At 39.6% G+C, this 15395-nt stretch overlaps 2 protein-coding genes across 3 annotated transcripts in view; one reads left to right on the forward strand and one right to left on the reverse strand.

The window, feature by feature from the left end:
- Positions 1–820, reverse strand: part of frmd3 (FERM domain containing 3) — a 119142-nt gene extending 118322 nt beyond the window's left edge. The window contains exon 1 of the mRNA XM_041788123.1: positions 709–820. Within this exon, the coding sequence (XP_041644057.1) occupies positions 709–813 (105 nt within the window). The 5' untranslated portion in view covers positions 814–820. The remainder of the gene's footprint in view (positions 1–708) is intronic.
- An 882-nt stretch (positions 821–1702) lies between these two features.
- On the forward strand, positions 1703–14254 carry LOC121510059 (probable gluconokinase). Of its 2 annotated transcripts, XM_041787944.1 has the most exons (6): positions 1703–1966; positions 2101–2180; positions 4176–4206; positions 5527–5613; positions 11055–11098; positions 13488–14254. In XM_041787944.1, the coding sequence occupies exons 2-6, from the start codon at positions 2143–2145 to the stop codon at positions 13867–13869; spliced, it is 582 nt and encodes a 193-aa protein (XP_041643878.1). In that variant the 5' UTR covers positions 1703–1966; positions 2101–2142; the 3' UTR covers positions 13870–14254. The 2 variants fall into 2 exon arrangements, with proteins under 2 accessions (XP_041643878.1, XP_041643879.1); XM_041787945.1 differs by lacking the exon at positions 1703–1966 and having other exon boundaries at positions 2005–2180.
- The last annotated feature ends 1141 nt before the right edge of the window (positions 14255–15395 follow it).

Consider the following 15395-nt stretch of genomic DNA (forward strand, 5'->3'; position numbering starts at 1 on the left):
TGCAGTCTTCTTTTCCAGAATAAATGATCATTTTTGTGTCAAATGAGGCAGTCTGAAGATGTTTGGGTTGTTTTTTCTTTGATTTACACATCTTTTCTCATTTAATCATGATTCTTTTTTTCTAATTTAAGACCTCAAAATAAATATGCCTGCAGAGGAATATCCAGGCACTCTGCAATAAGACACTCTTTGCTGTCTTGTAATTAGGCAGGATGCAAAACAACATTCATTCAAAATTCGAAGAAGGCAGGTCCATCTCTCTCCTTACACAGACATGCAGCTTCACTGACTAATTGCAATCAATAACCCAAACAGCAGTCCTCTGTGCCCCCATCATCACCACCACACCCATTGACCATCATCATTTTCTCTGCTGTGGACCAAACTTCATCCTAACTTCTTTCATGTGCTTCTTGGAATTAAACTCACGAGGATAACTGTGTTTTAACTCCTACATATATCTCATGGTTGCAGAATGAAGGAAAGCATGCAACCTTCCCAGTAAATCACAGCAGCATGGAAACTAGAGGAACAACGCGTCCACATGTTCCCTGTTGTGGAATAAACGACGCTAGTATGATCAGAATAATGATGCACAATATTCAGCATTCATTCCCGCTTAAATGAGAGGGGATTGATGTGCTGCCTCCACGTGATCTTTGCCATGATCACAGTAGACAGTGCCTAAGGTGTGTGAGCCTTCCTTACCTGGATTCTGCAGGAGATCTCGGAGTCGTCCAGTAGCCGGATCGTGCACAGGATCTCCTGGTCCAAAGAGCGGATGCTGGGGCTGCGAAACCGGAGCATTTTCATCCTCCTGTCGGTTCTGTTTCAGCTCCTCATGACAGCGGATCCACGCGCAGAGCAGACGCTAACGTAGCCTTCATACAATGAAGGATTTACGCAAACATGCATGCATGCATGCGCCTCTCGGTCGGGTCTCGTTACCCCCTGTGACGCCCTTGAGGAGGAATGGATGGATGGATGGAAAGAAGGATGGATGGGTAAGAGAATGGATGGATGCAACAGGGCGGGAGGGAGGAGAGCTTGCATCTGTCTCTTGCCTGTCCACTGATGGATCCACAGGAGAGAGGATGGCTTTTTGTCTCCTATCTCTCTCCCTCTTCCTCTCTCACCGCCTCCCCTTTTCTCCTCTCCCAAATTACACCATGAACTGCTGTTATTGATCCTGGTGTGTGGTGTCAGATTCCCAAGACACCTGAATTATGCAGCCATGATTCAGAAACTGATACTTCTACCAATTTAATGTGCTGCATTCTACAATAATTTGGAGGGCTTTTTAAAATTAGCATTATTTTCAATGTCATGCAGTTCTTAAATGTAGGTTAACCTATATTTAAGACTTGCATTAAATTGAAATTATGCTACCATGTTACATAGCCTTGGGGTAAAAAAAATGACTAATGTACAATTATTAAAGTGACTTTATCCAAATCTACATGTGATTTTTTTGAGAAATAAATGTATTGTTCATAGATTATTTTAGTATTTAACTTTAAGCATTCACTATATGCATCTTGACTGCTATATTAGCCTATTTTTCCAATAAGTAATTACGTCAAAGGCAAATTAGCTACGACGTAATCCTAGCTCCCCCAAAGACCAGAATGCTGTCCCTTTAAGTACGCACGCAAACGTGCGACATGCGTCATCACGTATGTGTCAGATCTGTTTTGTTTTGAACATGACAGATGTACCGGCTGTTTCGTGGGGTTTCTTTCCTTTTCTGACGCTACTTTGCCTCGTTTACACGACACAATATGCGGCGTTATTTATAAGTAATTTGCCGAATCATATGGAAACATGAAAACGGACAGAATTTTTTCTGGTGGGTCTTAACACACCTTTATTATCCGTGGTAGCCATTGTAACACCTGCGGCGGGTTTTCTGTATTCATTAACGAGTTTCCAGCAAGTACGGAAGCACCACAGGTCCAACACATGGGTGGGTTTGATCACATGACAGCAAGCATTATCCCTACATATACTAACCGTGAAGTTGTTTTTGTAGGTCTGTGTAAGACCTGCTAATTTGCAGGAAAGCGACACACACGTCTGTTTTTTCTTTGACCCATGTAGGGACGGGAGCCGCCTTTAGAGGTCTGAAGATCAACTGACAGGATGATCTACGTTTTAATGGGCGTCTCAGGCTGCGGGAAGTATGTATTGAAAGTGTATATGCTTTAAATGAAGCTTTGCAGTTTGGATTTAACATAAGAAGCACAGTTATAAAGTCTAAGTTAGATAACGTACAAGTAGGCTATCTGGTATCATTTGTCACACACAGATAAAGCTGTATTAAAACTTTGAAGGTAACAAGGTAAAAATGTGTCAGCTGTCTCGTTACGTAACTAGTGACAGTGCATTGGTCTGGCATTAGATCAGTAGGAAAACAACATACAACTGCAGCACTGTCCTGCAAACACTGGGACAAAGAGATTATCCCAGTTATTTGATCACCTTTTAACTGATCTATCCAACTGATCGTTTTGAAAGAAAGACAAAATGAGGTTTATTAATGAAATGGTTCCTTCTTTTAAGTGGGATTAGGTTTGTTCAAACATCCAAGAATAAATGGCATTTAAAACCTCAATTCCAAAAAAGTTGGGACACTGTATGAAATGTAACAAAATGCAAGGATAAGTAAATCTCATAAACCTTTATTTTATTCACAGCACAACATAAACAACATATCAGATGCTGAAACAGAGACATTTGATCATATTAGCACATTTGAACTTCTCTCAGAAAATTAGCTGTCTGTTGTTCTGACACCTCAATACCGTTTTCGGCATTGGTAATGCTTTTCCAAATGTGTAAACCACCTATGCCATAGGCACTAATGCAACCCAATACCACCGGAGATGCAAATGTAGTTTTATTCTTTAAATTAAAATGACTTCTAATTTATTCACATTTTAATGCATATAGTTTTAGTTGGTGAATACAAAAAATAAGTGCAGTTTTAATCAATAAATTCTATATCTCAGCCATTACTTTTAGTCAAGGCAGTTATTTTCTATGAACTTATTTTATTAGCCATTTTGTAAAACACAAAAATTAACATACTATCAATACTTTAAATGATTCCAAATGCACTGATGGAAATACGTACGTATCATATTTGCACAGTGGAGAAAAATCCTGTATTCCGAACATTCAACAGTCCAGCATTAACATTTCAGTCTCATGTAGGCCTCTGACGAAAACGAAACTTGAGGATCATCAGTTTATTATCAAAGATCTATTTATAGTTATTTTCATCCAGTCTCACTCATAGAAAAAAATGGTAGTCAAGTAACGTTTAAGTCAGCCAATGAAATAAAGACTAATTGAAATTGTGAACTTTCAGCAACAGTCAGCATTCATGATATCACCATTAGGGTTACTTTGTCTATTGAGATCCTGAGAGGAGATTTGAACAGGTTGTAAAATAGACTTAAAATGAGTTCTGATGTTTCTGTTGGCCTACAAGAGAAAACAGACTCTTTTGATTTCTATAATATTGATTGTGATGAATGTTATCCCTGCCATGAGATTGGTGTCAGAAAAGGCAAATTAGCAGCATGCTGCCATCGCAGCATTTAAAACATTTTAAATGCAAAAGGATGAGATTGAAAAAAACCCCACAACATAACAAATGTAAAAGACAAGAGCAGCCGAGACATGGATTGAAGTTATTTTAACAAAGAAAGGAGGAGGAAACAGAGTGGTTGCATGGATTTTTTTTTAATACGAGTAATTTTTTAGGAAAACATATTCGTTCATTCCTTAATCATGAATGTAGACACTGATTAGTTTTTTAAATTTTGCCTGTTCATCCTCAATGGCAGTATAGTATTGTCATGAAGCCGCTGTTATCTTATGTTTTATTTTTGCATTAAGTAATGTTTCAATGCTGTTTGCTCTAAGAACACTTTTTATACCCGGGACAGTAGCATCTCAACTATTTGTTTTTAAAATGTTGTACTTGTTGTCTATTATTCTTATGCTTACATTTGTTTATTATTTATTTAATATGAATGGTTTTGAGGTAGAAGTGGGTGTGAGGGAAATATTTATTTAATTTCATTAATTGTACACTGTACACTCATGTATATGGCAAATTAACTGATTGATTGAATTGTTATGTTTTGTCCATTTTTCTTGTACAGAAGCACTTTAGGGGCCTTCCTGTCAGAAAAGGTAAATAAATCCACCCCCTCTCACTGTAAACAGTCCTGTGCTGCAGTGATTTCTTTTTTTGTTTGTTTGTTTTTTGGCATTTTGTCACCCTTTAAAGTTTTAGTTCATCAAACAAATTGTAATAGTTGACAAAGATAACCCAAGTAAAATCAAAATGCATTTTTTAAATGATGATTTCATTTATTGGGGGCAAATAGCCATCCAAACCTTCCCAGGAGTGGCCGGCCTACCAAAATTAATCCAAGAGCAGATCAATCACCCATTGGGGAAGTCACAAAAGAACCCAGAACAACATCTAAAGACCTTGACCTTGGCTCAGTTAAGGTCAGTGTTAATGGCTCAACATCAAGAAAGTCACTGGGCAAAAATGGCATCTTTGGTAGAGTTCCAAGAACAACATCAATGCTTACCAAAATGAACACAAAGCCTGGTCTCACATTTGACTGAAAACATCTTGATGATCTGCGAGACTTTTGGAGAAGTATTCAGTTGACTAACAAGACAATAGTAAAACTTTTTGAAGGTGTGCATCCCATTACATCTAATGTAAAACTAACATAGTATTTCATCAAAAGAACATCGTACTAACAGTCAAACATCATGATGGTAGTGTAATGGTATGGAGCTGCTTTGCTTTTTCAGGACCTAGACGACTTGCCATTATTAGTGGAATCATGAATTCTGCTCTCTACTTGAAAATCCTGAAGGAATGTCTGGCCAGCAGTTCATGAATTCAAGCGTACTTGGGTTATGCAGCAGGACAATGATCCCAAACATTCCAATAAGTCTACCTCTGAATGAAATTAAAAAAAAGGTTGGTTCTAGAGTGACCTAGTAAAAGTATGGACTTAAATCCAACCTTTGACAGGTTGTTCATACTCAAACATCCTCAAATGTGGCTAAATTAAAATAATTCTGCAAAGAAGAGTGGGACAAAATTCCTCCACAGCAATGCGAAAGACTTATTGCCAGTTATCACAAATGCTTGCTTGCAGATGTTTTGCAAAGCATGGCACAATCAGTTATCAGGATTAAGGGGCCATTACTTTTTCACATATGGGCCACGTAGGTTTGAATGGCTTCTTTCCCTTTATAATGAAGTATCATTTTAAAACTGTGTTTTGTATTACTTGGGTCATCTTTGTCTAATACTAAAATTTATTTAATGATCAGAAACATAGCAAGTGTGTGACAAATATGCCAAATGTAAGAAATCAGGAAGGGGGCAAATACTTTTCACAGCACACCTCCATCAGGTTGCTGCTCACAAAGATTACTCCACTGCATGTATTTATATTTATATGTCCTTCCACTTGTCAGCTGGGCTGGCCGCTGCATGAAGGGGATAACTTCCACCCACAGGAGAACATAGACAAGATGGCTCGTGGTGAACCACTGACAGACCAGGTCAGCCTGTGTGAGTGTTTGTATACATGTGTCAGAGGAGTTGTCTTGTCAGCTCAAATTGAATGTCAGTCATTTCTGGAGTAAGCCATTTGTCTTCTGTCACGGATAAATCATTCTCTCAGACTTGCCGACACAAACACAACAAGTGTGAGGAGAAGCTTCACTAGAGTGGACAGTGAAAGCAGCAGGGAGGGAAACTAAGCTCTAGCTGTCTTTGATTGTTTCGAGGCGTCCAAACAATCGACTGGCTACCTGCCAGAAATGAGTTTACACGCTTACAGGCAGAGCGAGCCCTGCCAACATTTGGCAGAAGCTTGCCGCCAGCGCTGTTTGGTTACTGATGATAACCTCCCACTCAGAAATCAGCTTTCAAACGACGGGAGAATTACCCAGGGACCTGCTCTGTAATGTTTTGGCATGTTTTTTAAAAAACTCAACAGTTGGCAGTTTGAGAATGAATGATGGGAAGCAGAAATGCAAATTTGTGATTACTGTCAGATTGTTGCGAAAATGTACCTTTCATGTACAAGAGAGCTGGCAGGTGGAAGTAGGGAAAACTAGGTGGGACAGAGGAGAGACAGCCCCCTCCTCCCTGTTTAATGTCAGTTCAGCACATCATACTTAAGGCTCTGCAGGGCGACAAAATGTGAATACAGAAGTTGGAACAGATTTGGACTGATTCTTTTTCCATTGGCTTTGAAATGAGACAGTGGCTCAGTAGGTAGAGTCGGTCATTTTACAATTGGAAGGTTGTGGGATTGATCTCCACCTCCTGCAGTCACATGTTCAAGTGTCCTTGAGCAAGACACTTACAGATAAGGGGGAAATTATTAGTCCCCTTATGAAAATTTGAGTTTTTCCCATGTTTTTCTGAAGTGCTGTTTAACAGATCAAGGAATTTTTAACACAGCTTTACCAACAATCAAGTTTTATTTTGGATACTTACATTATTTTACTTTGCACACAGAAACACGATTATTTCAAAAAAGCAAAAAACTACAAGGGTCAAAATGATTAGCCCCCTTCAGAACTGAGCTTTTTGTTGAGCCATAGCACAAACCACTGATGTGCAATGATGTTCTTTAGCTTTGTAATGCTGAACACTTGTAAAATCAAGTTAAAACTGAGGATTATCTTCCAATTTACACAGAGTACAAAAACTTCAGATTGGGTTTGAGCTGTCGCTGGAAAAAGCATCATCACAAAAACAAAAGAAACCAGTTTTGACTTGGGAAAAAGAATTGTTGATGCTCATAAAGCAGGAGAAGGAAATGCAAAGTTATCACAGCATTTCCAAGTGTCAAGAACTGGAGTAAGAGGTATCACCAAGAAATTCAGTGTGAGCCACACAGTCCAGAACAAGCCTGGCAGAGCTAGGAAGAGAAAGATTCCAAAGATCCTGGAAAGAAAACTAGTAAGAGATGTGTCCAAAGACCCCATAACAACTGCCAAGACACTAGTGAAGGACTTAGCCTAGTCAGGAATTGTAGTCTTGAAGAAGACATCACTAGAGCCCTGCAAAGGAATGGACTGAGAGGTTGCAGACCAAGAGAAACTCCCCTTTTGAAGAAGAGAAACCTTCAAGCCAGACCGAAGTCTGCTAAAGACAACCTGGAGAAAGATTCTGATACTGGAAGCATGCCCTCTGGATAGATGGGACAAACTAGAGCTCTTTGGCCATAGAGACAGAGTTTATGTAAAAAAAGAAGGGAGAAGCATATAACCTAAAGAACACAGTCCCCACGGTGAAACACAGTGGTGGGAGTATTATGCTGTGGGGTGTAAGGCAGAGTGTAAAGGGCTGTGCCATCACAAAGACCCCTACGAATGCAGCTTTCTTACCCTATCCTACAGCGTGTCCACCCAGTGAATCCTCCATTGGCCATCATATCCAAAGATTCATGAGCACCATTTGTTTCCTACTTTTTTAAACCTTATTTATAATTACAGTCTGATGTTATAATAAGAAATCGGCACACAGACCTCAGTCTATGTATAAAAATAGATCAGTGCATTTCAAACAATATGACCGTCACTGCCCCTATACTCACGTGATTCTGTTTCATTAGAGTGGGCGTTAAAAATGAACCCACTGCTATTCCCTAGATGTGTGTTTTGAGGGGTGGGACTGCAGCTCCACAAGCCCAAGATCTCAGTGTGTCATGTAAGGGAGAATTTGTCTTTATTTTTGTGCAGCAGTAGAAGGAGGTGGAGAATTCTTACTCATAAATACAGCCAAACCTCCACACTTTTCCTGTTTAACTCTTTCAGCATCTCCCTGTGATGTTCTGCGATTCATGTTTGCCCCTCAGGTGGCCGGTGATGCACTGAAACTAGGACTGTGTGTTATTTTATTCATCTGCCCAGCTGTGTTAAAGGGCAAAACCTGAATCTGTATTCCTGTTAGTAACCCTGAAGGTGGGCCTGTGCCTCCTTTAGCCTTCCTGAGCAGCTACGTTGCTCAAAGCTTTAAGAATTTTGTTATTTAAAGCTGCTGTAATCAATATTTTTTGATAAACTGTGCAAGTATGAAAGGAGTAAGACTACAGCTGAACCCCTCTGAGCTGTATCAATCATAGTACAGCATTTTATCTGCCATTTTACATAAACTTGCTATATCTATATATACAGTATGTCTAAGGAGTGTGCTTTGTCTACATGTACGTTAACATTGTAAGTAGGAATGTCATTTTAACTTACATAAACAAAACAGAAGTCAGGGTTGTCAGGATACCTGAATTTTTAACTTTGAAATGATACTAGTGAAAATCAAATGAATCTGAGAACAGCTTGTTTCAGCACACATTTTCTGAAAGATGGAGAACAGGGGTTGGGGGATGTTTTTTCTGATTCTTGAGGGGATTGTGGACAGGCCAGGGGCACATATTTTGGTTAGAAAAGCCTGAAAAGGTGTATTTTACATAATATCTTACCTTTAAAAGCTGCCGTCTTCCTGTCTGAGCTTTCCCACGTCACTTCACCGTATATGAATATGAGAAGCTTAGCGGTAGCTTAGTGGTTAGCGTGTAGTAGGAACTCCACGTTACAACAGTTTTTTAAGCGATAAATGGAAATAAAGTGGCATGTAGGCTGTCAAGGGTTGAACTCATGTTTAACTACTCAACCAAAGTAAAAAGAGGCCACGCTATAGAGAGTATATTAGGCTCACATCACACCTGCTGACACAAATGACCCTGTGAGGGTTTTCTAAGGATTTTCCCCTCTCTCCTTATATTAATCGGTTAAACAAAATTTTAATTATTTTGGATTGGTTTTTATGTGGGAAATAATCAGTGGGTTAAGATGTGTTGAAACGTCACTGGATTGTTCAGTAGTCTTGAATGTGCTGTGCCAACAGTGTGATTGAAGTTGCCCCTGTGTCGACCTTTAAATGACGTCACTAGAGAGGATAAGACGACGCCATCTCGTATGTTACTGGACTCTACAGTCGGCCCACATCCATGGGCTTGAATGAAATTAGTCATTATTTATGAGATAAGACCCAACCAAACAAAAACTGAACTTAAACGAAGCTTGGACTCGCCATCACTTCAGCGCCTTCAAGAGTGAACAAGGCCGTAGTCCAACTGACCGGCATGCAGGGGAGCTTACCCAGCTTGTATCTCCTGTCATGAAAACCAGTTCTTCCTTTCCACCTTTTCTTTATCGCACTTAATGTTAGATTATATCTTTGGTTATTCACCCTGGCTTTGCCTTTAACAACTTAAAAAACATCAAAAAAAGAGTTATAGCTGGACTAACATTGTTGGATGTGTTAAATAAAAGTATACAACACATGGATTTAAAGTGAGAGAATATGCCAGTGTAACACTCACAGATTGTTTCTACTGCCTGAAGCAGACAAATATAATCAATTATTGAAGTTTAGGGAAGGATCAATGGCTGCTGTCTTTCGTAAGGGGAAAGTCTTGATCAGATCAGACAATTTTAATATGGAGAGCTGCCCCAGACAATCTAAAAGAAATCTACTGTAGTGGTTTCAAACAGGGAAATTCCTAGAAAAGTCATAGCTGAGCGAGGTTGACACAGTAGTTTAAACGAGAGGGACTGAAGAATTCATTAACAAAAACTTCCAGTAATAAATTATGCTCATGGTGGGAAAATAAACAATTCAATGAAGGCTTCAGGGCATCAGCCATCTGCAGTGGAAAACCTGCTACTCTCCCACCCTTGAATAAAATCCCCACAGGTGTCATCAGTTCCTTTAAACTGCCTAGCGGAAGGTTGCAGCTCTGACCCTAAATGGAGGGGAGAGCAAGGCATAAATGCTCCCAAATTCATTTAGATTTATACTTTATCAGATTTATATGTAAAACAAAAAATGAAGGTAAAAACCGACAGAAACAGGGTTTGCAAGGAACCCCGACATGATCAGACAAATTTAACTAATTGGGTAGATATTTTTAACCCTCATATGTATATTGAACAAAAAAACTCAGTAGATATCTGCATTTTAAGTAAAATTGTGCCTATAAACTCACCAGGAGGCCGCCATGTTTTGGTCTGCACTAGTAGTGTGACGTCACTAAGCCAGAGCACTCCTCACCGTTACTATGCAGTAACCAGCCCTTTCAGACTAGTTGTATGTTTAGCTGCATAAATGTGCTGCACGTGCTGCAACGATATGCCCCATAACAGCTTTCATACCAGACACAAGTTTGCTGTGTGTGGCTTTGTCTCCCTGCTGTCAAAGCTCTGACATTCCTTCTAGGTTTTACTTCAGTAAACCTCCCTTCAAGTTACTGGATTCAGCGTGTAGTGGAATATTTTCAATTTCAATTTTGATTTTCAAAATCAAAGCATTATGTACAAACGAAGGGAGTTTTTCCAAAGAAATACTGAAGTGAACTTTTACTTCGAAATGCACCAACTGGAAGTGTTTTTGTTCTGTGTTTATCTTTACCTGCAACATTTTGTTCCCTGTGGAAACTGGAGAGTTTCATAAAAAGAAGAAGTTTGCAGAACAGCTAAATTAATCAGATGCATTTTAGCAACAGATTTCAAACATATACTATTGGTGTAGATGTACATATTTGCTACAACAAGCTATTTATCATTTTCATGTCTGATTTGATTGGTAACCACTAGTGGTGCACAGAAAAAATAGACAAGACCTCAAATTTCAAAATTCTCAGTGCATAAAACGTGTGTATCAGCGTGTGAGATTCAGCCCTCATGCAGGCTGCCAGTCTGAACCAGCTGCTTATGGCATAGGATTGGCAAGGAGCGCTCTGTCAAAATGATGTCACACTACCGCGGCCAACCAAAACATGGCGGTCTCCCGGTGTTCAGTTCAATATAAACATGAGAGATACAAAATCTGACCAATAAGGTGAATTTATCTGATCGTGCAGGATTCCTTTAAAGGTTTGTTTCTTTCCTAATCTAAAACTTTAACTTCTGTTGTTGTCTCTCTGCAGGACAGACTGCCCTGGCTCCTCAAACTACATGAAGTCATTGAGAGGTGAGAATAAACTTTAATTTCTCATGCACACATGCAGAGAAATCCTAACCCACTTCAGTGAAGACCCAGTGAAGGAGAAGATGATTGGTTTAGAGAGCGAGGTTGAGCTGAAGAGGAGAGCAGCGAGGTAGGAATACGCCAGCGTGAAATTGTTGGAAAAGATCAAAAATATCACCGATGGTTCTGAAAATCAGGCTGAAAACCAGGGCGTGAGTAAAGACAGATTAAGAAAGTGAGAGTGGAGAGACGAGGTGAGGGAGAGCTGAAAACTGTGCCATCTCTTTCTTTAAACGTCTGTGGCAACATCAAAGACTTCTTCTCCTCCACTCAGTCACAGTCATTTCTCTCCATCAGCTCATCTTGGTCTGCCTGCTTTTCTCTCCATCCTACTCTTCTGTTTAGCCGTTTTCCCCAAAGTTCACATTGAGTTAAGTTACAAACTTTTTTAAGACATTTCTTTTTATCTACAAAGGCCTGGTTGTTCAAACGTAATCCAGCAAGATTAAAGGTAACATGTAGGATCAGATGTGGAAATCTGGTTATAGGATGAAGAATTACATACTCAGATAAAATCAGTTAATCCAATCCTGGTTTTTATCTGGATAAAATCAGCAATTTGTGGTGTTCATAATTTTGGTAGGGTTGGGATATTTGGATCAAAAAATATTCAGGATCATCCTGATCCCAGCAGAGGGCTGAATTTAGACTGGATTTAAGCAAAAGAGTAAAAGAAAACTATTAAACTGGTCAAACAGTACTGTTTTTTTACAAGGAAGTTGATCTTTTAAGACATTTTACATGTTTTAAACGTAGAGTCTGCTTGTTTCAACAACAAAGTCGATGAGGTACACATTAGGATTGTAACCTCATAAATACTTCACCAGTCAGCCTCAATATTTAACATGAAGTTTTATTTAAAGCAGCTGTGGGGATCTTTCAGTTTGTGGGGATTTTTGGCACCCCTTGTGGACAACATCTTCTATTGTGAGAAGTCCCCCTTAAAGGTCACATATCATGCAAAATACACTTTTTCAGGCTTTTCTAGCAAACATGTGCCCCTGGCCTATCCACTAATAAAAAAAAAAAACTAATAAAAGCAAGCATAGGAAAAATAAAGAAACGCAGGAGATGACCAACTCCTATGCTGAATTAAAAGCCAAGAAAAAAAACACATTTTTTAAGAAGTGATTTAAAAGTAATCAACTTAGCTCCATGATAAGTGATTTTATTTTTGTAATCAGAATTATTCTAATGTTTTATTGTCCCTTTACACACAGTGCTGTAAAACAAGTACACCACTGCTCCTTAATGTGTCACACTTACAAAAACACAGTGACAGCTCAGTGGACAAGTCAGAGGTCATTTTAACCTTGTGTTATCAAGCTTTTCCCTTCTCTGTTCTTTAATTTCCTTTTAAATTTGGCATGGTTAAGGGGCATGGTGGGTAAAAGTTGCTAGTGCTCTGGTAGTTGTAGAGTTCTGAATGTCCAGTGGCATTAATGTAAGCACAAAAACCATGCGGCAAGAGCTTTATGGAATGGGTTTCCATGGATCAGTAGCTGCATGCAAGCCTCACATCACCAAGTCCAATAACAAGCATTGGATGAAGTGCTGTAAAGCATACTGGGCTGCGGAGCAGTGGAAACGTGTTCTGTGGAGTAATGAATCATTCCACAGGACTCTGTTTGGCAGTCGAATGGGCAAGTCTGGGTTTGGCACATGACGGGAGAACAGTCCCTGTCTGACTGCATGTTCCAACTGTGAAGTTTGATGGAGGAGGCATAGTGGTATGGGGCTGTATTTCAGGGTTTGGGCTGGGCCCCTTACCTCCAGTTAAGGGCGAATTTTAATGCTTTAGCATACCAAGACATTTTGGAAAATCCTATGCTTCCAACTTTGTGGCAACAATTCTAGGGAGGCCCTTTTCTATTTTAACATGACTGTGCCCCAGCACCAGTAGCAAGGAATATGAAGACATTGCTGATGAGTTTGGTGTGGAAGAACTTGACTGGCCTGCACAGAGCCCTGACCTCAACCCACTCGAGCACCTTTGGGAGGAACTGTGAGCCAGGCCTTCTCATCCAACATCAGTGCCTGACCTCATACATACTTCACAATATGAATGGCCACAAATTCCCACAGAAACACTCCAAAATCTTGTGGAAGAAGAATGGAGGCTGTTATAGCTGCAAATAGAGGCCAACTCCATATTAAAGTACATGTATTTGAATACAGCGTCATTATTGTCCCTGTGGGTGCAATAGTCAGTTGGCTAAATACTTTTGTCCATAAGGTGTATGACAGAGGCGAAGTATTACACTTTGAATGAGCTTGTTATTGCCATTTTAACATCTAACTTCTCCCTCTATCTGTGTTTTTCTGATCGTAGAGCGCAGTCTTCAGGCTGTGATGCTCTGGTGGTCTGCTCGGCTCTGAGGCGTCTCTACAGACTCGTCCTGCTCTACGGCTCCAAAGCTCTCACTCCCCCATCCAGTCCAGATCAAGATATCCTGCCTCCATCTTCTCCTGATGTCTTTTTCCTTTTCCTGCACGGCGAATACGATCTCATTCATCAGAGGATGGTGGCCCGGATGGGACATTACATGAAGGCTGACCTGCTGCGCTCACAGTTTGATGCTTTAGAGCCTCCCCTGATGGAGGAGAACGTGATAACGCTGGACATCAGGAGAAGTATCTCTGATATGGCAGAGGAGGTGGAGAAGCACATCACAAGCCTGAGGTCGTCCACCACTGCAACAGACCAAAAATAAACTTTAAAGACAAAAGTTGGACCCAAAACAGACCAAGAAAAAACTGTTTAGAATTAAATGCATTAAAATTGATAATAGCTTTTATGTATCTTGTGACATGTCTTCAGAAGAAATGCAGCATATTTGGCCTGTTAGCTTTGGTGAATTCACAGTTGCGTCAGCACAGGAATATGAAATAAAAATGAACTGATGGTGGTTTAGTTGAATATTTCATACCTCAAGTTTGGGAATCTTCTGTTAAATATTTGACTGAAGTTCGACATGTTTGAATTTTTTATGACAATCTACAACCTGGAACAAAGGCTGTAACTTAACTATTTTTATTATCGACTAGTATGCTAGTTATTTTCTCAGTGTGTTGACCACCAGAATTATTAAAAGTGATGACCACATTTTCTTAAACAACTTCTGCCCAGTTTTTATTCATTTTATTTTTATCTTACCAACAGAAGTATTCCCATTGAGATGGAGGGTTACAGCTACTGAGAGTTTAAGGACTCAGCAGAGAACAAAAAAGAAAAGGCAGCTCATGTGGTAAGGCCTCGCACAGACAAAAATACGAATGGAACATCCCTCTGTTGTAAAGAAAAGATAAACTTTGTCACACTAAAAACAACGGCTGAGCCTTAATATTTTCAGTAATGATGAGCAAGCTAGGAATATCATCAATCAATCATTGATTAAGGGTTTCCTCTCTTTGAAACAGCATCTGTTTAAGTAAAAGTAACCAAATTTCACCCTTTAATTTTCTTAGAATCTCAATATAAGAACTAATTGAGATTTTCAGATGTTCTTGTGGGGAAAAAGGAATATATTCATAGTCATTATTAACCAAACAGTCTTTATGCAATACACAGCAAATGTGCTGCTCTCATTCAATAATCAGAGACTTTTGAGGAGCAGATTTCTGAGGAGCTTGTCCCGTAGTGTTTCTTATTTACACAGAGAAGAGCTTTATTAAAAGGAGAGCTTATATTGATCATGTTATACCAGTGGAAACACTGAGTAGTAGCCATTAGCCACAGTGGATGGTGTGAAAAAAAGTTAACATCAAGCCCCAGTCATATGTAAGCATATGCATGTGAATGCTATGGCCAGCTGGCCCCAGGTAATACACCAATGGTGATCCCACCTGTGCTGATGATGAAAATACAGCACAGGCTTTAAATCCCTTAGATAAAATGATGCAGTGGTCTAAGCAGACTGGATGTCAGAAGCAGATCATAGAATGTTCATTACAACCATCAAAGACTTGAGACTTGACTTGGACTCGTGACCAAAGGCTTGAGACTTGACTCTGACTTGCAGAAAATGACTTGTGTGCATCTCTGTATAGAGGTTTTAGAGCAACATATCTTCCACTCCCATCTAGACATTGTCTTTTTAAGGAAAATTTTTGATTATTTTAACAAGACAATGCTAAACCACACACCGCATCCATCACAACAGCATGGCTCCACAGTAGAAGAGTCTTGGTGTTGAACTGGCCTTTCAGGCCTTTCACCAGTAAAAAACATTTGCAGCTA

The sequence above is a fragment of the Cheilinus undulatus genome, linkage group 5 (assembly GCF_018320785.1).
Source record: "Cheilinus undulatus linkage group 5, ASM1832078v1, whole genome shotgun sequence".
Taxonomy (NCBI): domain Eukaryota; kingdom Metazoa; phylum Chordata; class Actinopteri; order Labriformes; family Labridae; genus Cheilinus; species Cheilinus undulatus.